We start from the raw sequence: 25,404 nt of genomic DNA, 5'->3' as shown, positions 1-25,404 counted from the left end.
GCACATTTTAGGGATCATACAACGTGATGTGCGGGCCTGCCGGGCGGGCCTTCTGGTCGGCTGAGCTCTCTGCACATGTTACATTTGCCCCATCTGCAGTGCAGCATGGTTTTGTCCATCTGCAATAATTGCAGCCTTGGTAACAGTCCTGAATCAGGCCCACTGTCATGGCGTGACTGTCGTATTGCTGTCTGTATACTACAGTATAGTATTCTTACTATGGTCATTGTGCCTCATCTCCTCAGACTCTGCAGTCTGACCCTCAAGAGACTTCTGGTGCTGAGAGAATTGGACAGAGATCTGAACTCGGTGGTTATTGCGGTGAAGCTGCAGGTAAGTGTAGCGTTGTGCCGATATGGAGTATTAGGGACAAATATATTCGGGTGGGAGAATTAGAGAATTAGAGATTTTGGGCTCATTTATAATTGGATCGTATATACAATGCAATCTGGGCGGGGCATTTACTGCCCAGGATCGCATTGCCAAACCGATCCTTTCGGCCACGAGGGGATATAGAGGGATTGCAGCAGGGATAGAAGATTCCTGCTGTGGTCCCTCCTACATACATTCTTAATATTTGTGGCTAAACCCCGAAAATGGGAATAAGTCACAATTATTATATGATAATGACCTGTCCTTTGGGAGAGTCTTCCAATTTTTTTTTAAGCAGCAATCAATTCCATGGCAAAATCAACCCAGTTTTGCATCGTAAATGATTGCCGCTTTAAAAAAAAAAAAAAAAAGGGAAAACTCTCTCAAAATCTCTTACAGTAATCTCACACCTTAATACATTTGTCCCATGGTGTAGATTATATAGTATTGTGTGCATGTGAAGAGTTAGTGTAGATTAGGCAGTGTTGTGTGTGTGTATACATATATATATATATATATATATATATATATATATATTTACAGCAAATGTTATAACAATACCCAGCCAGGATCTTCTGTATTGACATCGGACATCTGAGGATGTCCAATGAGATCCCTCTGCCAGAGGCGGTGTAGCTGCTTCCAAGAACACAGCCATTGGCTCCGGCACACATAGACACTGTAGCGGACACGCCCCCATTTCCTGTAACCCTGCCCATTGCCGTCACCCAACTCCAGCCGTGTGTCAGTAATGCTGCAGCCTATGAGGCTGTGAAAGCGACATTGCGGGACATATGCGTTGAGCTTTTCCTGTAAAACATTGATATTACCATAAACATGTACTTAGTGCCCTCCTCTAAATCACTTGTTATCATTTTCCTAGTGTTTGTGAGGAAATATGGGTACGAATCTGAACCCACAATGACTTGCATTTGTTGCGGCTTCCTGAGACATGGGAATTGCTGGCTAATGCTGACATTCTAATGATGTGCTGCGTATAATTCTCTAGTGAAGCTGTGATGCCGAATCTTCTCCTTCCAGGGATCCAAGAGAGTTCTCCGCTCCAATGAGTATCACTTGCCTCCGAGTGGCGTGATGGAGACCGAGCTGGAGTTGACCTTTTCCCTCCAGGTAATTGACCTTTCCCATTATAGTATTGGGAGTCTGACTGATGTACTTCCATACAGAGGAACATGAGCAGGTCATACAATGCTCGATTATCGCTCCAACTGTCCAAACAAAATCATGGGGTGATCAGTAAGACATAAAGGGCCCGATTCAGACTCATATACGTGCACATGCCTGAACAAACCCCCACCATTGGCCAGGGGATCGGATCGGACCACACCGAGCCTGAATCACCCCCTGAAGGCTCAATCCCAGAAGACGTTGCTTTGTGTATAAATGAATTAGACAATAGGAAATAATCTAATTCTAAAAAAAAGACTTATGGGGTGTGGAGTAGAAGGTAAGATCTCTACCTGGGGGGTGGTGCAGTCCGCCAAATAGATTTGGGTGTTATTTTGTTTCTGTGCACAGTAAATACTGGCTGCTTTATTTTTACACTGCAATATGGATATCAGTACACACCCCACACACATCTCTCTGCACATGTTACATCTGCCCCACCTGCAGTGCACATGGTTTTGTCCATTAAAGCAGGCGTTTGCTTTTTGCATACCAACCTGAATAAGGCCCTAGACTGTATAGGGTAATTTGCAAACCAAAAAGCTAAATTACAATCCATATAAAACAGACCTCAGGGTCTGCACCTGTCTCCCAATATTGAATATATAATAATATAGAAAAAAGGAAGACCGTTCAGAAGGAGCGCGCAGATAGTGAGTGCACAAGATAAAACATTATCAGCATAAGTAATAGTGGAAATATACCTGACGCATTGTCAGCCAGGTGGACTTGCAAGGTGGGGTTTGGTGGACTTGCGAGGATGCAAATTCGCAGCCTTGCGAATCAACCAGAATAACCACCTAAATCAGGGGTGGCCAAACCGTTCCTCAAGATCTACCAGCAGTTCATGTACATTATATCAGGCAACCTGTGGATCTATAGTAGGAATGAATGCAGCAGATTTGAAAATGTGACAGTTAGTAATGACTGCAGCTGTGCACCAGCGAGGTGATCTGGGTAATGTGACAGTTACTGTAGTAATGACTACAGCTGTGCACCTGCTAGGTGATCTGGGTAATGTGACAGTTAGTAATGACTGCAGCTGTGCACCAGCTAGGTGATCTGGGTAATGTGACAGTTAGTAATGACTGCAGCTGTGCACCAGCTAGGTGATCTGAGAAATGTGACAGTTACTGTAGTAATGACTACAGCTGTGCACCTGCTAGGTGACCTGGGAAATGTGACAGTTAGTAATGACTACAGCTGTGCATCAGCTAGGGGGTCTGGGAAATGTGACAGTAATGACTACACCTGTGCATCAGATAGGGGGTCTGGGAAATGTGACAGTTAGTAATGACTACACCTGTGCGCCAGCTAGGGGGTCTGGGAAATGTGACAGTTAGTAATGACTACAGCTGTGCACCTGCTAGGTGACCTGGGAAATGTGACAGTTAGTAATGACTACAGCTGTGCATCAGCTAGGGGGTCTGGGAACTGTGACAGTAATGACTACACCTGTGCATCAGCAAGGGGGTCTGGGAAATGTGACAGTTAGTAATGACTACACCTGTGCACCAGCTAGGGGGTCTGGGAAATGTGACAGTTAGTAATGACTACACCTGTGCACCAGCTAGGTGACATGGGAAATGTGACAGTTAGTAATGACTACAGACGTGCACCAGCTAGGGGATCTGGGTCATGTGACAGTTAGTAATGACTGCACCTGTGCACCAGCTGGGTAATCTGGGAATGTGACAGTTAGTAATGACTGCACCTGTGCACCAGTTAGGGTGATCTGGGGAATGTGACAGTTAGTAATGACTACAGCTGTGCACCAGCTAGGTGATCTAGGGAATGTGACGGTTAGTAATGACTACAGCTGTGCACCAGCTAGGTGATCTAGGGAATGTGACGGTTAGTAATGACTACAGCTGTGCACCAGCTAGGTGATCTATGGAATGTGACGGTTAGTAATGACTACAGCTGTGCACCAGCTAGGTGATCTATGGAATGTGACGGTTAGTAATGACTACAGCTGTGCACCAGCTAGGTGATCTATGGAATGTGACGGTTAGTAATGACTACAGCTGTGCACCAGCTAGGTGATCTATGGAATGTGACGGTTAGCAATGACTACAGCTGTGCACAAGCTAGGTGATTTGGAAAACGTCGACCATTGGTAGATCTCGAGGACCGGATCGGCCACCTCTGCACTAGTGGATATAGTAAAAGATATCGCTCAGAAAGCCCTTTAACAGTACATTTATGTTACCTCGCGCCTTTATACTAAGTGTCAGCTCTGTCGTCTTCTTTCTCCAGTATCCTCACTTTTTAAAGAGAGACGCAAACAACCTGCAAATCATGTTACAGAGGAGGAAACGGTACAAGAACAGAACCATCTTGGGCTACAAGTCCTTGGCCATTGGAGTCATTAACATGGCAGAGGTAATGTGGTCTCTCTGGATATTCCTGTAACATTTCCAGTTTAGAAGCAAACTGAAGCTTCATTTGATCTGAAAGGACATTTGTACATGTTACACATAGTTACACTTCTGGATATTGCACACTGTGTGCTCCTACTGGATGTACTGCACAAGGTAGTCCCTAAATCACATATACGCATACATATAATACTCACACCGGTGAGGTTGGAAGCTTAAATACTCGATTAACGGGCAAATTCTGCTACACTAACTTCTGACATAATGGCATGTACCGACAGTAAAACACAAGTCCCTAGTATTATATTTCAAGACATATATAGTTCACCTTTTAAAAGAAAAAAAAAATGCCTCTTTTTCAACTTCATGTTACCATTTGGCCAATCAGGAACTCAGGGGCAGATGTATGAAGCAGCGATAAGGAAGAAGTAATCCAGAGGAGGAGTGGCCCATGGCAACCAATCAGCTGCTCTGTATAATTTAATATTATGCAAATTACAGATGTTACATCAGTGCTGATTGGTTGCCCTGGGCCACTTCTCCTCTGGCTCACTTCTCCTCCCTTATCGCTGCTTCATACATCTACCTCTCAGAGTTTAGTAGAAAGCAAGGTTCTCACCAAGAATCATCTCAGATAGAACCGGGCAGGACTACAAGGATCCCACAGGTCCTGCTTGGCGGCTGTTGTGTGAACGGAAGGGGGGTCATGTTCAGGAATAGCTAGGGACTAGTATGTCTGGTCCATGCCATTGTACAAGAGGATACATACATACATACATACATACATACAGATGACCAGTGGCTGGTGGTCGGAATACTGATGCTGGCATCTCGGAGGAGGGAATCACGATAGTGATGAGGTAAGTATACTTACCCTCCGCCTGCCCACCTCTAACCCTCCCATAACCTCTTAAGTTAACCACTCCCCCGCAACCCGACCTTAACCCTCCCTGCTAGTGCCTAAACCTAACTCCCGCACCCCGCCACCTAAACCTAACCCCTTCCACCCCTGGTGCAACACTAACCCGCTCCAGTTACTCACCGTTCGGCATCCCGGCAGTCGGGATACCTGCAGCGGCATTCCAATTGATATCGGAATCCCTGTATAAGTCACTGTTCTCAGCATATGGACATAAACTGGTAGAAAACCAGCTTCAGGCTTACAGCAAGCAGAAGAAACCGTGTTTGATGCTCAGGGAATAAGATTTGGTGCTTGAACCTATAGTGTCACAACTGTAGGAGGCAAAGCAAAGAGGAACAGTACTCCCCAAAAAAGAATGACTATAACCGATTATTTCCACACAAACATCTGCAATAGTGGTCACTGATTGTCCCATATACGTCTATATACTGTATATCAGGCATGTCCAAACTATGGCCCTCCAGCTGTTGTGAAACTACAAATCCCATCATGCCTTGCCACAGTTTTGCTCTTAAGGAATGCTAAACGTATCACAAAGCATGCTGGGATGTGTAGTTTTACAACAGCTGGAGGGCCACAGTTTGGTAATGACTCCTGTATATACTCCAGTAGGAGGCAGTATTTTCCTACCAGTGAACCTGCCCCATTTTAGTATCACCAGATATCTTGTTTTCCTGTCACGCAGGTGATGCAGCGTCCCACTGAGGGAATGAAGGTCCTGGATCTACACAGTAATAGGAAAGATCCTGCAATACGAGTGGCAGAAATCAGCATCCTCTCCCTGTCCAGCCAGCCCATCGACCACGAGGAGGTGCACGCAGCGACACGGCCGAAGATCAAAGGCCTGGGTGAGAAATGCCTCCATACTGCCACCCGCTGTCTGAGGAGACAGAGGATAAGGCAACTTATATTGCACCATACTAGAGCTGGAGAAACGCGTCATATAAGAGATGGAAAATAATAGTAACTTATAGGACTAAATATTGGGATGTGATAAACCGAGCACCATGTAAGGCAGCGTAATAAGATATTACTGTTACCCCTCCCTATGGGGAAGCAGAGGAGAATGGAACAACATCAAATATTACTGGGAGAAAGGCATCATATAAGGGAAGGAAAATAATAGTAACTTCTAGGACTAAATATTAGGATGTGATAAACCGAGCACCATGTAAGGCAGTGTAATAAGATATTACTGTTACCTCTCCCTATGGGGAAGCAGAGGAGAATGGAACAACATCATATATTACTGGGAGAAACGCGTCATATAAGGGAAGGAAAATAATAGTAACTTATAGGACTGAATATTGGGATGTGATAAACCGAGCACCATGTAAGGCAGTGTAATAAGATATTACTGTTACCCCTCCCTATGGGGAAGCAGAGGAGAATGGAACAACATCATATATTACTGGGAGAAACGCGTCATATAAGAGAAGGAAAATAATAGTAACTTATAGGATTGAATATTAGGATGTGATAAACCGAGCACCATGTAAGGCAGCGTAATAAGATATTACTGTTACCCCTCCCTATGGGGAAGCAGAGGAGAATGGAACAACATCATATATTACTGGGAGAAACGCGTCATATAAGGGAAGGAAAATAATAGTAACTTATAGGACTAAATATTAGGATGTGATAAACCGAGGATCATGTAAGGCAGTGTAATAAGATATTACTGTTACCCCTCCCTATGGGGAAGCAGAGGAGAATGGAACAACATCATCATTACTGGGAGAAACGTGTCATGTAAGGGAAGGAAAATAATAGTAACCTATAGGACTAAATATTAGGATGTGATAAACCGAGCACCATGTAAGGCAGCGTAATAAGATATTACTGTTACCTCTCCCTATGGGGAAGCAGAGGAGAATGGAACAACATCATATATTACTGGGAGAAACGCGTCATGTAAGGGAAGGAAAATAATAGTAACTTATAGGACTGAATATTAGGATGTGATAAACCGAGCACCATGTAAGGCAGCGTAATAAGATATTACTGTTACCTCTCCCTATGGGGAAGCAGAGGAGAATGGAACAACATCATATATTACTGGGAGAAACGCGTCATATAAGGGAAGGAAAATAATAGTAACTTATAGGACTAAATATTAGGATGTAATAAACCGGGCATCATGTAAGGCAGCGTAATAAGATATTACTGTTACCCCTCCCTATGGGGAAGCAGAGGAGAATGGAACAACATCATGTATTACTGGGAGAAACGCATCATGTAAGGGAAGGAAAATAATAGTAACTTATAGGACTGAATATTAGGATGTGATAAACCGAGCACCATGTAAGGCAGCGTAATAAGATATTACTGTTACCCCTCCCTATGAGGAAGCAGAGGAGAATGGAACAACATCATATATTACTGGGAGAAACGCGTCATGTAACAGAAGGAAAATAATAGTAAGTTATAGGACTGAATATTGGGATGTGATAAACCGAGCGTCATGTAAGGCAGCGTAATAAGATATTACTGTTACCTCTCCCTATGGGGAAGCAGAGGAGAATGGAACAACATCATGTATTACTGGGAGAAACGCGTCATGTAAGGGAAGGAAAATAATAGTAAGTTATAGGACTGAATATTAGGATGTGATAAACCGAGCACCATGTAAGGCAGCGTAATAAGATATTACTGTTACCTCTCCCTATGGGGAAGCAGAGGAGAATGGAACAACATCATGTATTACTGGGAGAAACGCGTCATGTCAGAGAGAGGAACAAGCAGCTCTGTAACACTTCCCTCGGAGGAGAACGCTTATATGACATAAGGCGAAAAACATGGCAGATTAGAACAGGGAGCAAAGGAGACACTTTCCTCTCAGGAGAGAGAGAAAGTGGAGAGAGATACAGGGGTAGATGTATTATTTGGCATTATGGACATTGGTGCTATCAGCGCACATTGTCTCTGATTCAGGTTGGCTCGCAATGAGCCGATTCGCAATGGGCCGATTGCTGAAATACGCATGTACAGTCCCGCAGTGCGAACGCCTTTGGCGAGTATTACATTTGCCGAGACGTTCGCAAACATCGGTGCGGACAGGGGGGCGTGCAGGGGGCTGCAGCATGGGGACGTTACTGGGCATTCCCAGAAAAACGGTGGGTGCGCCCAGAAAAACGCTGGGCGTCCACATGTGAACGCAGGCGCGCCGAAGCCTGATCGGGGGGTTGGCGGCTGACCTCACATGATGTCAGCTGCCCGCCCCTTCTGCTTTCTTCTAGGCTGATTTTATTTGCAAACGGGAGGCAAAGTCATTCATTGGTCAGCGACCATCGTATAATTGTGTACCCGTACACTCGTGTGCGAATGGATGTGTGAGAGTACACATCCAATCGCATGCAAATGCGGCAGTAGGTTTGGCGAACGAAGACAGTGGGGGGCGGCTGTCATTCCCAAGCCTGGCGGGCAGCGTTTACCCGCTCACTATGCAGCGAAATTACGCTGATTAGCGAGTCAATGTGAATCAGGCCGATTATGTGCTGCAGATATCACTGTACTATTCTGGTGATGTGTGTGAGATGACGGGGTGCCCTGATGTATGAGCGGTCAGTGGCAATGACTGTTCCAACATCTGTAGCTATGGACTCATAGCTACAGATGTTGCCGCGCAGCATTGTCCCCGGATGTTCCGACAGCTGGTGATTGTTTAGACAAAGCAATAATGGTTTTATTGTTGACCAATAAGATAGTGGGAGAGCGCCGATCACCAGATAGGTGATTTAACACTATACTCCAACAACAGTATACAGTGATACATGCGGCCGTTATCTGCCCTCACTTCACCGAGATCTAGAGGTGAAGTGGGTCTGCACAAATAACGGCAAGGGCTGGTACTTAACCCTTTGCAGTCCAAAATTATTATTTTTTTTGCAGTATAAACAATCTAGTTTAAATGTTTAAATTAATTGTAAGTTTTTTTTGTTTAATTCAAAAAGGGTCTACAATTAATGGTGAACGATGTTAATGTTCTTATTTTAAAGTGGATCTGCTACTAGCGCTGGGGCTGTTGAGCCTGACTATCCTTTGGACCCAAAAGGGTTAATACATCTACCCCAAAGTACCAACCAATTAACACCTAACTGTCCTTTTTCGAATCCCGCCTATACAGTTAAGTAGTGTACACACGGAGCGATTTACGTTCTATTCAATCTCGATTCGATCTGATCGAATCGCACGGTGCCGCGCACACATTTGGTTTGGACTACGTAGCACAGATCTGTACTATATAGTTTTGCCTGCACTGTCTTTTTTTCTATTCCGTTCGATGCCGCGCACCTGAATCTAACCAAAATCGAATGCGTTTGATTTGCGTTTGATTTCGATTCCATTTTGCTTATATAAGGAAAATAAAATCGAAAAATAGATTAAATCTAACCGGGTGTACACTTAATCGAAGCTGATTGGTACTTGTTCTCTCTGGAAGATTTGGTACATCTCACCCTCAAGTGTCCGTGGGCTTCTTCATGCATCATGTCAGTGAGTAAAGATAATACTGGGACACTTTCCTCTGAGGAAGCCTAGGAGGTATATATACCAAAACTTCACATTAAAAAGGAGGTGGGGACAGAGTAACACTTCTTTTCAGTGTAAAATGGCTTTCATAGTGGGAATCATAGCATTGGACCCAGGAGAATGTTGGGTAATTATAACATGGACCCTTATTCTGGTTCACTCGCAAAGGCAAATTCCTTCTCAAATGGACAAAACCATGTGCACTGCAGGTGGGGCAGATGTAACATGTGCAGAAAGAGTTAGATTTGGGTGAGTTATTTTGTTTTTGTGCAGGGTAAATACTGTCTGCTTTATTTTTACACTGCAATATAGATCTCACTTTAAAGTAAAAACCCCACACAAATCTAATTCTCTATGCACAAGTAACATCTACCCCACCTGCAGTGCACATGTTTTTGTCCATTTGAGAAGGAATTTGCCTTTGCGAGTGAACCAGAATAAGGGCCAGGGTCTCAATGGATGTTTTCCAGATCCCAGTACACTTATGGCCTGATTTAGGTTGGTTTGCTAAGCAGGGTACAGAGCTGATAAATCCTGCCCGCCGGGCAAAAAATGCCCTCCCTCTGCCGCCGTGCAAATGTCCGCCCCGGCATGCGGGGATGTGTATAGATGTAGATGCTGACAGATTCATGGGCGTATGGGCAAAAAAATCATTCTACTGTATGGTTGCCGGCCATCAAATGATTTTTGCCCGCTTGTAGATAACACTCAGACTGATCTGACATCTGGGACAGAGATGGCCCCCCCCCCCGTGCTGGCTTCGACCCGCCTACATTCGCTTGGGGACGCCCAGCGTTTTTTGGGTGCACACGCCCAGGAAACGCTAAGGCCCTTATTCTGATTGAGTCGGATGGCTCCGAATGTGGATGGACGGCCGATGGTTGGTGTTTGCGCATGTGCGGAGGAGTATCTGCACATGTTCGAACGCTGCGCACGTCCGAATACGGTGTGATTCTGTACACAAAGCGATCGGTCGGTGCAATCGGAACAGGGGGTGGAGAGGGGCGTGAAGGGCTGTTTGAGCTCATTACCATATGCGTACGCCCCGCGTTTCATGGACGTTCCCATGTGGGGCGGACATATGACATAGCCGGATGCCAGCTGCCCGCCCATATCCCTGCTTTCGCACATAGAAATGCCCGAGTGGTCCGGAGCACTCGGTGCTGTCTGACCACTCGGTCCATCATTCGAGGTCTGCGACCATCGAATGATGGGGGAGGTTCCCACAGATGGAGGAGGTGTTCACATGAAACATCCACTTACCGTCAGTTCGATCGGCGTCTTACCGCATACGGACGGTGTGAGCGATCTGTACGGAAGGCGGGGCTAAGAACAATCGGTTCCTGTCCGAAAATACGCATCCGACCGAATCAACTAGAATAAGGGCCTAAGTGTCCTCATGCGACAGCCCCCAGCCCGCCCTGCGGTGAGCGTCCACATCATCGGTCCCTGGACCCCCATAGTCACACAGTTGTTGCTCCATCAGTTCTGTAATACATCCCACAAGCCTGTACATGATGGACCTATGGAGATGTGTCGTTGGTGGTCTGTGCTGCCTCTTCTCTGTACCATAGAGTGCTCACTTCATGCATAGTCCTGTCCTGATTATATAGCTCAATGTTTTCCAGATGCTGACCACTACTGGGAGGAGGAAGACGATGATTATAGCTACTCCTCAGAGCCAGAAGGCAGCGATGAAGGGCAGGGGCAGGTATGTGTAAGACAACCCCGTATAGACGCTTTCCAGCTTATATGAGTGCAGCAGGTGATACACGATGCAACTTGTGTGATCTTCCCACGTGTAAGTGTGTTGGCGAATGAGAAGAGACGTGTCTGCACATTTGGGTTTCCATGTGTGCATTAATATTGTGCATAAATGCCTCCAGAGCAACGAGGCATCGCTCATCATGTGGAACAAACCATGTTTCTATGCAGGGGGGAGCAAGTACATTTATTTTGTTTCTGTGCAGGGTAAATACTGTCTGCTTTTGCATGTAGCCCTGTCATTTAGATTTCAGTTTGAACACACCCCACTCAAATCTAACTTTCTCTGCACATTGGGCCTTATTCTAGTTCACTCTTTCTGACAAAATCCTTCTTAGATGGACAAAGCCATGTGCACTGCAGGTGGGGCAGATGTTACTTGTGCAGAGAGAATTAGATCTGAGTGGGGTTTTACTTCAAAGTGAGATCTAAATTGCAGTGTAGAATAAAGCAGCCAGTATTTACCCTGCACAGAAACAAAATTACTCACCCAAATCTAATTCTCTCTGCACATTTTACATCTGCCCCACCTGCAGTGCACATGGTTTTGTCCATCTAAGAAGGATTTTGTCAGAAAGAGTGAACTAGAATAAGGCCCATGGTACATCTGCCCCACCTGCACTTCGACATGGTTTTGCCCATTCGCCTGCTTTTTTTGCTCTGCTAACAAAAGTTTAATCAGGTCCACCGTCAATATACATGTAACATAAAATGAGACACCTCTTTGTACAGTGAACACCCCCCTTTATGCATTACGCTCCTCATCTGTCTTTGCAGGCGAAAGGAGACGCATTTATGTGTCAGGATAACGCAATTTACACTGAGCTCTCGTGACCTAAGATCCAATACCCTACCGCAAGTGTAAATGACTTATCGCTCATCCGTCTTTGTTCACGTAATAACAGGAGATCAAGGACATGTGATCTGGGGTGATGCTTGGGGTCTGGAATCCCCCACGGCCCAGTGTCCCAAACTTATGCTGTCACCCCTGCCATGTGCACAGTATATTGCTAATACATATGGAATCATAACAGTATTTGTATATAGTTCCCATAATGCTGATTGCATAACCAGAGATATCGTTAGGACATCCCATTAATTAACTTATTAAACAGAATATTGAATACGATCTTCATGACTCGTTTGTTGATATTTTCCCACGATCATGTTACGGAATCATTGTTAAGGGGATATTCAATCCCGGGTCACCACTGTTAGGCTGGCCCGACAGCCGTGACCCTGTCCCGTTCTTGGTCGGCTCGACTAAGAATCGGCAAGCGGGATTCAATGTCCTGCCTGCCCAACGTCGAAAAGGGAGCGTGCCCACGAGATATGGCTGTGGATCGGCGAACTATGGCCGGGAGCTCAACAATCCACAGTTGTTCTCGCCGGAACGGGCCTGACTGCGTCTAAAGTCGGGTCCGTTCTGCCAAGATCCCTGTTCAATGCTGACGGGAATAGCGGTGGGGGATTGAATACCCCCATTTGGCTTAGAAATTCTTTTTTTGATACTGATTTACCAGGAACCTGTTTGGGTGGAGCTCTTCTCCCCGTTCTGGAGGATTGTGTGGTGGTGGTGGTGGTGGTGGTTGTTGGTGGCGGTGGTGGTGGTGGTATAATTGGGGCTGAATTTTTCCTAACCAGGATGTAGACGATGAAGAGGATGAGATTAGGAGGCCGAAGAAGCTTGGCAGGAAGTTGATTCGTAGCACATCGCTCAGCCGACAGGTAATTACTGTATACAGCATCTCTGCTGTGAAAAAGATGATAGCACACTTTGTGCCTGATTCAGGTTGGCCCGCTAGGCAGCGTACATTCACTCCAAGTTGTAAAAAAATTATTACATAATAATAAAAATAAGAATGAAAATAAGCAAAGAAATATACATAAAAACACACTTAATGTTTTCTTTGTGTGTTTTTCTGTATATTTTTATGCTTATTTTCATTCTTATTTTTATTATTGTGTAATACATTTTTTACATTTTGGAACTTAGTTTATGTGTTGTCGAGCTTCACATAGAATACTGTTCTTCTCTTCGCAATGTTTGGGGGTTGGCATACCTCCGCTATTGTGGCAGCTGATTAGCACATTAAATATCAGGCCACCATTTGTTCTAGCGCCCACGACATCTCTTTGAGCGTACATTCGCTGGCCAGTGAGTCCATAAACTCTGCCTTCACCGAACGCCCCCCCTCCCCCTCCGGCTCTGCCATGCCAGGGTATGTGTTGGCTAACTGATCCCCTCGCACAGTACACACTTACATCTACCCTACTCACACTGGTACACCCTCACCTGTATTACTCACCGCGGTACATACTCACATCTACCCTACTCACACTGGTACACCGTCACGTGTATTACTCACAGCGGTACACACTCACATCTACCCTACTCACACTAGTACACCCTCATGTATATTACTCACAGTGGTACACACTCACATCTACCCTACTCACACTGGTACATCTACCCTACTCACACTGGTACATCCTCACGTATATTACTCACAGTGGTACACACTCACATCTACCCTACTCACACTGTAACACACTCACCTGTATTACAGCTTTACACACATCTCTTCTATTCCAACCTGTACTACTCACACTGGCACACCATCAGACCTTCCTTACTCCCACCTTTACTACTCATATTGGTGCACACCCCCCCCCCCCTCCCTCACCTGTACCACTCACTCTGGTACAGCCTCACACCTACCCTACTCCCATCTATACTACGCACACTGATACACCCTCACACCTCCCCTACTCCCACCTGTACTACTCACACTGGTACACCCTCACACCTCCCCTACTACCACCTGTACTACTCACACTGGTGCACCCTCACACCTCCCCTACTCCCACCTGTACTACTCACACTGGTACACCCTCACACCTCCCCTACTACCACCTGTACTACTCACACTGGTGCACCCTCACACCTCCCCTACTCCCACCTGTACTACTCACACTGGTACACCCTCACACCTCCCCTACTCCCACCTGTACTACTCACACTGGTACACCCTCACACCTCCCCTACTCCCACCTGTACTACTCACACTGGTACACCCTCACACCTCCCCTACTCCCACCTGTACTACTCACACTGGTACACCCTCACACCTACCCTACTCCTACCTGTACTACTCACACTGGTACACCCTCACACCTACCCTACTCCTACCTGTACTACTCACACTGGTACACCCTCACACCTCCTCTACTCCCTCCTGTACTACTCACACTGGTACACCCTCACACCTACACTACTCCCACCTGTACTACTCACACTGGTACACCCTCACACCTACCCTACTCCTACCTGTACTACTCACACTGGTACACCCTCACACCTCCCCTACTCCCACCTGTACTACTCACACTGGTACACCCTCACACTTCCCCTACTCCCACCTGTACTACTCACACTGGTACACCCTCACACCTACACTACTCACACCTGTACTACTCACACTGGTACACCCTCACACCTACCCTACTCCCACCTGTACTACTCACACTGGTACACCCTCACACCTACCCTACTCCTACCTGTACTACTCACACTGGTACACCCTCACACCTCCCCTACTCCCACCTGTACTACTCACACTGGTACACCCTCACACTTCCCCTACTCCCACCTGTACTACTCACACTGGTGCACCCTCACACCTACCCTACTCCCACCTGTACTACTCACACTGGTACACCCTCACACCTCCACTACTCCCACCTGTACTACTCACACTGGTGCACCCTCACACCTCCCCTACTCCCACCTGTACTACTCACACTGGTACACCCTCACACATTCCCTACTCCCACCTGTACTACTCACACTGGTGCACCCTCACACCTCCCCTACTCCCACCTGTACTACTCACACTGGTACACCCTCACACATTCCCTACTCCCACCTGTACTACTCACACTGGTACACCCTCACACCTCCCCTACTCCCACCTGTACTACTCACACTGGTACACCCTCACACCTCCCCTACTCCCACCTGTACTACTCACACTGATACACACTCACACCTGCCCTACTCACACCTGTACTACTCACACTGGTACACCCTCATACCTCTCCTACTACCACCTGTATTACTCACACTGGTACACCCTCACACCTCCCCTACTCCCACCTGTACTACACACACTGGTACACCCTCACACCTCCCCTACTCCCACCTGTACTACTCACACTGGTACACCCTCACACCTCCCCTACTCCCACCTGTACTACTCAAACTGGTACAACCTTACACCTCCCCTACTCCCACCTGTACTACTCACACTGGTACACCCTCACACCTACCCTAGTCCCACCTGTACTACTCACACTGGTACACCCTCACACCTACCCTACTCTCACCTGTACTACTCACACTGGTACACCCTCACACCTCCCCTACTACCACCTGTATTACTCAAACTGGTACACCCCCCCTACTCCCACCTGTACTGCTCACACTGGTACACCCTCACACCTCCCCTACTCCCACCTGTACTGCTCACACTGGTACACCCTCACACCTCCCCTATTCCCACCTGTACTTCTCACACTGGTACACCCTCACACCTACCCTACTCCCACCTGTACTACTCACACTGGTACACCCTCACACCTCCCCTACTCCCACCTGTACTACTCACACTGGTACACCCTCACACCTCCCCTACTCCCACCTGTACTACTCACACTGGTACACCCTCACACCTCCCCTATTCCCACCTGTACTTCTCACACTGGTACACCCTCACACCTCCCCTACTCCCACCTGTACTACTCACACTGATACACCCTCACACCTCCCCTACTCCCACCTGTACTACTCACACTGGTACACCCTCACACCTCCCCTACTCCCACCTGTACTACTCACATTGGTACACCCTCACACCTACCCTACTCCCACCTATACTGCTCACACTGGTACACCCTCACACCTCCCCTACTCCCACCTGTACTACTCACACTGGTACACCCTCACACCTCCCCTACTCCCACCTGTACTACTCACACTGGTACACCCTCACACCTCCCCTACTCCCACCTATACTGCTCACACTGGTACACCCTCACACCTCCCCTACTCCCACCTGTACTACTCACACTGGTACACCCTCACACCTCCCCTACACACATCTATACCAGTAACGCTGGTACATTACTATATTTGTGTATTTAGCAGACCTGTAATTATCTCCTCTTTCCTTTACAGCCAAATTTTAAACAGAAGTTTGTATCATTATTGAAGAGATTTAAAGTAAATGAAGACGTGAGTGTTACTATAATGAGCACAAATACCCATCCTTCTTACGCATGCATCACAGTATATCACTGTATTGTACTGGCCCATGCCACTATATACCACCCAGATGGAATATGTTTATGCAGGATTCACTCCTCACGTGTCACCATCCGGATTACATGTCTATGTACCTTTGCATGCAGAAATAGCATTTTATCGCCTGTATACAGATTTTAAGACGTGATAAAGTAATGTTCAGGTTGGCGCCATCATCTTCTGCGCTCTTTTGCGCTAGGCACACTAAAACAATATACTGTATATACAGGTTAAGTGTCCCTTATGTGAAATGCTCAGGACATGAGCATTTTGGATAAGGGATTATTGCGGATTTCGGAATAAAATTTTTGTTTCATACCCCCTGGTCCCCCGGTGGTGCCCCAAAGTCCATGGTGTCCCCTGACGACCATGGTGGCTTTCGGATTCCTCTTCAGCGACATCCCAGGTGGCGCACTCGCAAAATGCATCCTTGGGACCGGGGATGCCACTGAAGGGGATTCTGATTGACACGAGGGACGAGGTAAGTATAAAAAAAATTGTTGTTTTTTTTTTGTGGGGGGGAGCAGAGGCGTAGCTACCGTAAGGCAGCCACCGCGGCTGCTTGGGGGAGCAAGCGCCAGCGGGGCGCCCCCGGTGCCCGGGCACTCTGGTCAGACCCCCCCTTACCCCTCCGCATGTCGCCGCCACCGCATTCAGTCCGGCACCGCAGATAGCCCCCGGGCTCCGTCTCCTGCAGTAATGAAAAATGACACGACAAAATGGCTGCCCCCTAATAGCAGACAGTTTTTAAGGATGCTAGAGGAGGCCGCCGCTTCCTCTAACATCCCTAAAAAAAACTGTCTGCTGTACGGGGGCAGCCATTTTGTCATGTCATTTTTCATTACTGCAGGAGACGGAGCCCGAAAGCTATCTGCGGTGCCGGACTGAATGCGGGGCTGGCGGCGGCGGCATGCGGAGGGGTAAGGTAATAATTTGGGGGGGGGGGGGGGGGGGGCGCCACAATATTAGTTATGCCCTTGGGGGGAGCCAAAAAAACAAGATATTCTGAAAACCTACGTTTTTTGGAATATTTTGGATGAGGGATACCCAGCCTGTATGTTAATGCAAAGTATATTCTGTGTCTGAGTGAAGCATAAAGCACCAATCAATGCCAGCGGAACATTTTCAAACAGCCAATCACGAGCAGACTGTTACAACCAGCCTCTGCCTCTATCATCTGGGATATACCCTTTCCCCTAACCAGGTCACTGGTCCATGCACTTCGGCACTTGGTCACTGTTAGATTGTTCCCACCCTGTCCTGCTTGGAGACAGGAGAAAATGACAGAAATCTGCGTATTCTGGGGACGTGAAGAGCTATTTTACCCTCGCCGACCGATGAAGTGCTTAACCTTGTATCATTCCCAGGGTGAGATGTTCTAAGCCTTGGAAAGTGATAAAATGTAGAGTAATAAATCACCAACCAATCAGCCCCTAATTGTCATTTTTCAAATGCAGCCTGTATCATGACAGTTAGGATCTGATTGGTTGCTGGTTTATCACACTCCATTTTATCACTTTTCAAGCTTAGTACATCTGGTACCATTGTTTCACCATCATGACAGTTGGTGGTCTGCATCACGGTGTACATTGTCTCCCATCCGCACCCTGTACATCAGTGTGGGACTCATTCTTCTCTCTTGTCTCCCATCCGCACCCTGTACATCAGTGTGGGACTCATTCTCCTCTCTTGTCTCCCATCCGCACTCTGTACATCAGTGTGGGACTCATTCTCCTCTCTTGTCTCACATCCGCACCCTGTACATCAGTGTGGGACTCATTCTCCTCTCTTGTCTCACATCCGCACCCTGTACATCAGTGTTGGACTCATTCTCCTCTCTTGTCTCACATCCGCACCCTGTACATCAGTGTGGGACTCATTCTCCTCTCTTGTCTCACATCCGCACCCTGTACATCAGTGTGGGACTCATTCTCCTCTCTTGTCTCCCATCCGCACCCTGTACATCAGTGTGGGACTCATTCTCCTCTCTTGTCTCCCATCCGCACCCTGTACATCAGTGTGGGACTCATTCTCCTCTCTTGTCTCCCATCTGCACCCTGTACATCAGTGTGAGACTCATTCTCCTCTCTTGTCTCCCATCCGCACTCTGTACATCAGTGTGGGACTCATTCTCCTCTCTTGTCTCCCATCCGCACCCTGTACATCAGTGTGGGACTCATTCTCCTCTCTTGTCTCCCATCTGCACCCTGTACATCAGTGTGGGACTCATTCTCCTCTCTTGTCTCCCATCCGCACTCTGTACATCAGTGTGGGACTCATTCTCCTCTCTTGTCTCACATCCGCACCCTGTAAAGGTACATCAGTGTGGGACTCATTCTCCTCTCTTGTCTCCCATCCGCACTCTGTACATCAGTGTGGGACTCATTCTCCTCTCTTGTCTCACATCCGCACCCTGTACATCAGTGTGGGACTCATTCTCTTCTCTTGTCTCCCATCCGCACGCTGTACATCAGTGTGGGACTCATTCTCTTCTCTTGTCTCACAGCCGCTAGATGCAGAGCGCACATGTCGGGAACAGGAGGAAGATGAAGAACTGGGACTCCTGTATGATAGCCTGGATGAGTTCAATAACAGTGAGAGTGGATTTGACATAGAGGACGATGACAGCGTCGTGAGCACCCCAAAACCCACACTGAGGTGAGAAGGCAAACCCATCCCCCCCTAAATAACTTAACCCTAAAAAATGACAGATAAAATCTGATTGGTTGCTATGACAACATCACTTTTATAATTTTTAGAAGCTTTACTAAGTAAGTACGCAGGGCCGGTGCAAGGCGCCGGAGCGCCCCAGGCGGGGGGTGTGTGTGTTTGCGGGAGAGTTGCGGCGCGGGTGTGTTTGTGTGTGCGTGCGTGCCGTGAGTGTCGCGGCTCAGGGGGTGGGGTGCCGGGAGTGATGCTGCGCGGGGGGTGTGTGTGTTTGTGGATGCCGGGAGTGTTGCGGCGCGGCTCGGGGGGTGCCGGATGTGTGCGTGCACTGTCTGCAGAAGGACAGGGCATGCAGTGTGTGATGTGCGGGTGTCACCCAAGCCTGTCACTCCGCGGGGGGGAGGATGGGCTATGCGGAGGTGGCCATACCATCCAGTGGGGGACGCCTGCTCCACCTTCCACCCTCCAGTGTCCGGCGCCCTTGGCAAATGCCTAAAGCTGCCTAGTGATGGCGCCGGCCCTGCCCCTATGAGTTTCCTCTGACACTATAACTATTAATCGGAGTACCCCAATTGTGAGCAGCTACCTCCATTCTCGCTGCTCTCTTACCAAAAATAACACATAGAGATGACAGCCAAACAAGGCCGACTCTGAAGCGTCATACGATCAGTCAGATCCATGCGATTCTGAAGCATCATTTCGATCACTCAAATCCATGCGATGCTTCTATGTGTAAAAGTGAAAGATAGTGCTAAAAAATGTTTTTCTTTTTAAATGGTCTGGGGCCCCCCATCCCGAGCATAATCAACCCTAGACTCTCAGAGCTGGTCCTGGTTCCAAAAATCTGGAGAAAATGTTTGTGATCTGACGTAACTGACTTTGAGGTTAGACCACACACTGGACCTAATGACAGATACTTTACTATGGGGAAATTTTTTTTTTTTACCCTGTGGATGTCTACATGGACAGAAGAGAACCAATCTACATTGGATTGCGGGTGAGTATTTTTATTTTTAACTGGTAACCCAAAAGAATTACTACTCTACCGATATTACATGGCAACATAGTTAGGTATGCATGTATGTATGAGTGCATGTATGTAAATAACATTTTACTATCAACAGTGTGTTCACTATTTATTGTAGTATTGGTTTAGCCATAGAACTGCAAATCCCAGCTGGCCATTTAATGCACCGCATGCTGGTACTTGTGGTTATTCTGTTCTGTAAATTCTGTTTGTTTAATACTTTAATGGCTATCCACCCGGCACCCACCGGGGTCCCAGGGATTGTCCCTGTTGTCAGGCCTGGTCCCCAATCCCCTAAGGACCCTGACCAGGGCTGACCAGTTAGGGTCCATGGTCCATGGTCGTAGGACCTATATAAAAGTGTTGCTGTGGCATTACCATACTGACTGTTAGAGCCCGGTGCTGGTTGCAAAAATAAAGGGGACTCCTACTTCTTGTGTCCCCCATATCTTTGGAACCAGGACCGGTCCAGGAGCCCGGTGCTGGTTTTTTTTAAATACGTGAAATACCTATGAAAAATTTTCCCCGTATTTACTGTATGGAATCAGAACTGTGCTGGTTATGCTAAGGAGGGGGGGGGGGATTTTGCCCTTTAGCTAAACCACAAAGGGTTATTATAAAGGGTTAAGTGTGTGGTCTAACCACAAGGTCAATTAGGTGTGCCAATGTGTGTGTCCCGGCCGTGAAATGGGATTGAATGGGTAGGAATGGGTGCATTTGTACCTATTAGATTTTAGTAAATTTCCCTAATTGAGTGCAGGAAGGTCGATCATTGTGATGTTTCATAAAATGGATGCGGTCATCATGTCGATATGTTGACATGTTTACAATGTTGACATTTGAAATGTCAAAATGTGAAATGTCGTTTCTGTACATTACCAACATTAGGCTTAGGCTACAAGCTAGATTGTTAAGGTTAGTCTGCGAGGGTAGGGATAGTGGTGGCATACCACTGGAACTCCGCATCAGCTGACCACCGGACCACAAGACAATGCAGGAGCCACCGTTGTAGGTCGGTGAAAACGCTGCCCAACTTTGTCTGTTTTGTCGACATTCTAATCATGACGATATTTCATCATGATGAATTGCAACATGATTAATGTCAGCAAAACAAACCCAACCTTCGTAAAAAATAGTCCATCCATAAAACTGATACTATGGATGGTGCCCTACAGATTATGGGTTCTCCTCTAATAGGACTGAAAGTGTTCAAAATCTAAACATAACATTTCATTTAATGTCAGTGTTTCCAGAAGTATTGTGCCAGTGACTTGTGTACATTTTTCTTTCCACTTATTTTGTAAGACGTCCGCAATGAGCTTGTAATAAGGATCATGTGATGTTTGGTCGCACTGCGCAGTTTAATATTTGTCCTTTCACGTAGGAGATACTTTGAGGGTGTTTCCAATTCCGGGTCTCAGACCGAGATCGGCAGCATCAACAGCCAGAAGGGAACAGAGAAAAACGCTCTCACCGTAAGTGTTGACAAAATCTTGCAACGGCTGTTGACTAATTATGGTTAATGGCGGACAGTACACAGTTTTAAATTGTTTTACTAATTAAAATGATGATTTGTTCAGTGAATTCTGACTACAGAACTTGCCTGGCAGGTATTTATCCTTTATGCTTCCTGCTATTTGCATGTAGACACCCCTGAGTAAAGGTGCAGGGTTCCCCAGGCGAATGTACAGTTATGCCCATATGTTGTTACCAGCCGGGGCTGGAATCTCCCAGGGTAACTTAAGCCTCCGCCTCCATCCCAGCTGCATGGGCTGACATGAATTGGGTTTTATTATTGCAACTATAAAAAAAAAAAAAAACACAAAAAGTAATTAATACGGCACAGCGTTTAAGCAAATAGTTTATAATCGGCGCGGAGGCGTACGTCAGTGTCAGCTACAATGAATACACCGGATACATGTAAATCCGATCATTCTAAAGTCCCGTAGCCACTGTGTTAAAGAAGTCCGATACAGTATGTGGGATATTGTTAATGATATTATCGTGCGCGTCGTTAGGTGTGTACGAAAGATAACAATCTGCCCTCCCGAGGTTTGTCATCGACCCCCGTTCCAGTTGTGTACATGCAGTCACCTATGTTATTCAGACCTGATCGGAGCCCTGCGATTTCCCATGGCGGACGTTTATCGATTGGCTGTGCTTGCGTATGGTTTGTATCGTGCATACGCTCTGCCAAACAGCGAAAAAATCCAGCGTCTTTTCTGATCGCAAGTGGATTGACAGGAAGCTGGCATTTGGGGGTGGTATCTGGCCATTTTTTGGAGTGTCAGGAAAAAACGCAGGCGTGCCCGGGTGTTTTCAGGCAGGGTGTGTGGCGTCAGCTCCGGCCTCGATCAAGCTGTTTCTATTGCACAGGCTGAGTAGGTTCTGGGTTAGGCACAGACCATTTGATGGTGAGTGAGTTGCTAAATGCTGATTCGCAGCCTTGTGCAGCTTTTTTAATCTGATAGGACAACAGCCCTGCTGCGATCAGATCTAAACAATCCCCTAGGTTCATATCGGTCAGTGTGTACGAAAGTTAAATCTTTCATAAAACAAGATGGGCATTGGTAACGCAAACAATATTAAAATCGATCGTTGTGTATGCGCTATATCGTTCATTCTGTAGCTTCCAGGGAAACCGTTACTGTTATCGTTGTCTGCCTTTATCGCATAGTGCAGATGCAGCTTTACCTATTTAAATGCCATTGGTGACTTGTGAAGTGGAACATGTTATTAGTTTGTACAAAGTTTAGACTGTTCTATGAAAATCACACTGTAGCTACACTGTACCATGAGCCAACTTAGTAACGTGATTCCGCCCCTCTTCTCTTCCGTCCAATATTCGGTTTCCTGGTCTTCTTTCTGTTATTATGTGACATCTGGTAGAGTTACATCAGTTTACTCAGCTGTTGTCATAGCTTATTAGTTTATGGGCTAACGCATTTCACCATACATTAAGGGGCTAATTTTACCCATTTTTCCATTCAAAATATTTATATGTGCTATTTTGCATGTATGTAATATAATGTTGTAAGATTATAAAACCATGTGGCCCTTGCGAAAATTTAGCATCTTTCAAATGGTATATTCAAGAGGAAAAAATGGGAAGATTGCGCTAATATATATACAATAAATTCCAACGCACCATGGAGGGGATCACATTTATAGCAAAAGACTGGAGACTGCTTCAAACTATTGTATCAAAAAACAATTTAATGAACATATAAAGTATACATTTGTATAGCTATTTAGGGTGGCCACCTAAAAAATTAAACATGTATATTAGCATATGCTATAATAACAATGTGCACAGAAAAACAAGCTAAATATTTAGCTCTGGATAAAAAAGGGGGTGATGATAATAATATTCACTCTGAATTTACATAAAAACTAGCAATCTTGCATATGTTGACACTGTGTCGACTGGGTTTAGTGTCAGATCATACTGGGGATGTTTTAGTAGAATGCTGGCAGTAACAATGTCCTTTTCAGGAGCAATGGATCATAGCACAGTGAGCGCACACATCACCTGTGCTGCCGGAAGGTAAAAAGTCCTGTGCGGTGTTTGTTTGGTGGAGTGTCCCACCTGAGGAGAATGACAGTGCGGAGCTGGATGTAATGGCCGGTACGCGTGTCTCTCACCCACGCTGCCGGAGATGTTAGGGTCCTGCAGTGCACCACCGTGACTTCCACATGACGGGTGCTTGTGTCGGTTCCTGCTGGCGTTCTCCACTCTGCACAATGGACAGGGGCTGGCGGATGTACCGTTCCACGCACGGCGATAAGGATGGAGTGATATATCAGATGGTAATCGCCCAGTATTCTGCTGGCAAGCAAGAAGTTGGCTAGTAAGCTGGATGGCTGGCTTTATACATGTTTCGCCCTTAAGCAGGGCTTAAGCAGGAACCGACACAAGCACCCGTGAGTGAAAGTCACGGTGGTGCACTGCAGGACCCTAACATCTCCGGCAGCGTGGGTGAGAGACACGCGTACCGGCCATTACATCCAGGTCCGCACTGTCATTCTCCTCAGGTAGGACACTCCACCAAACAAACACCGCACAGGACTTTTGGTACTTGTGAGTTATCCGGGCTGCCGATTTCTAAATCGGGTCGGATCGGGCACATCGCATCGCATGCCACCATCGGATGCGATGCGATGACCCGATTTTTCCATAGGAATCAATGTTAAAATGGACTGAGTCCATTTTAACATGGAATTCAATGGGAAAAAGGGGTCCTTTTCATACCCCTACTATCCAAGTGGGCATGGAGTTGGATATAAACCTGTGGCGAGCGTAGCGAGCCACCGAGCCCGAAGCGTGGCGAGCGAAGCGAGCCCCGCGAGGGGACACAGAATACCGTCCCCTCGCGGGGCTCGCTTCGCTCGCCACGCTTCGGGCTCGGTGGCTCGCTACGCTCGCCACAGGTTTATATCCAACTCCATGCCCACTTGGATAGTAGGGGTATGAAAAGGACCCCTTTTTCCCATTGAATTCCATGTTAAAATGGACTCAGTCAATTTTAACATTGATTCCTATGGAAAAATCGGGTCATCGCATCCGATGGTCGCATGCGATGCGATGCGATATCGCATCGCATCGCATCGCATCTGATTGTATGCCTTAACTTAAGGCATACAATCAAAAAATCGGTAGCCCGGATAACTCACAAGTACCGGACTTTTTACCTTCCGGCAGCACAGGTGATGTGTGCGCTCACTGTGCTATAATCCATTGCTCCTGAAAAGGACATTGTTACTACCAGCATTCTACTAAAACATCCCCAGTATGGTCTGACACTAAACCCAGTCGACACAGTGTCAACATATGCAAGATTGCTAGTTTTTATGTAAATTCAGAGTGAATATTATTATCATCACCCCCTTTTTTATCCAGAGCTAAATATTTAGCTTGTTTTTATGTGCACATTGTTATTATAGCATATGCTAATATACATGTTTAATTTTTTAGGTGGCCTCCCTAAATAGCTATACATATACTTTATATGTTCATTAAATTTTTTTTTTATACAATAGTTTGAAGCAGTCTCCAGTCTTTTGCTATAAATGTGATCCCCTCCATGGTGCATTGGAATTTATTGTATATATATATATATATATATATATATATATATATATATTAGCGCAATCTTCCCATTTTTTCCTCTTGAATATACATTTTGCT

General features: G+C 46.5%; 1 protein-coding gene across 2 annotated transcripts in view; it reads left to right on the top strand.

Moving 5' to 3' along the window:
* Positions 1-25,404, top strand: part of LOC146063174 (phosphofurin acidic cluster sorting protein 2-like) — a 130,229-nt gene that overhangs the window by 42,775 nt on the left and 62,050 nt on the right. For both annotated transcript variants that reach the window (XM_083175302.1, XM_083175301.1), the window contains exons 3-11: positions 246-333; positions 1,414-1,503; positions 3,820-3,945; positions 5,549-5,711; positions 11,022-11,104; positions 12,802-12,885; positions 16,397-16,453; positions 19,029-19,180; positions 21,601-21,691. In XM_083175302.1, the coding sequence (XP_083031428.1) occupies positions 246-333; positions 1,414-1,503; positions 3,820-3,945; positions 5,549-5,711; positions 11,022-11,104; positions 12,802-12,885; positions 16,397-16,453; positions 19,029-19,180; positions 21,601-21,691 (934 nt within the window). The remainder of the gene's footprint in view (positions 1-245; positions 334-1,413; positions 1,504-3,819; positions 3,946-5,548; positions 5,712-11,021; positions 11,105-12,801; positions 12,886-16,396; positions 16,454-19,028; positions 19,181-21,600; positions 21,692-25,404) is intronic.

Source organism: Crinia signifera, chromosome 3 (assembly GCF_055691185.1).
Source record: "Crinia signifera chromosome 3, ASM5569118v1, whole genome shotgun sequence".
Classification (NCBI taxonomy): domain Eukaryota; kingdom Metazoa; phylum Chordata; class Amphibia; order Anura; family Myobatrachidae; genus Crinia; species Crinia signifera.
Note: the sequence above shows the minus strand (reverse complement) of the source record. Positions and strands in the feature narration are given on the sequence as shown.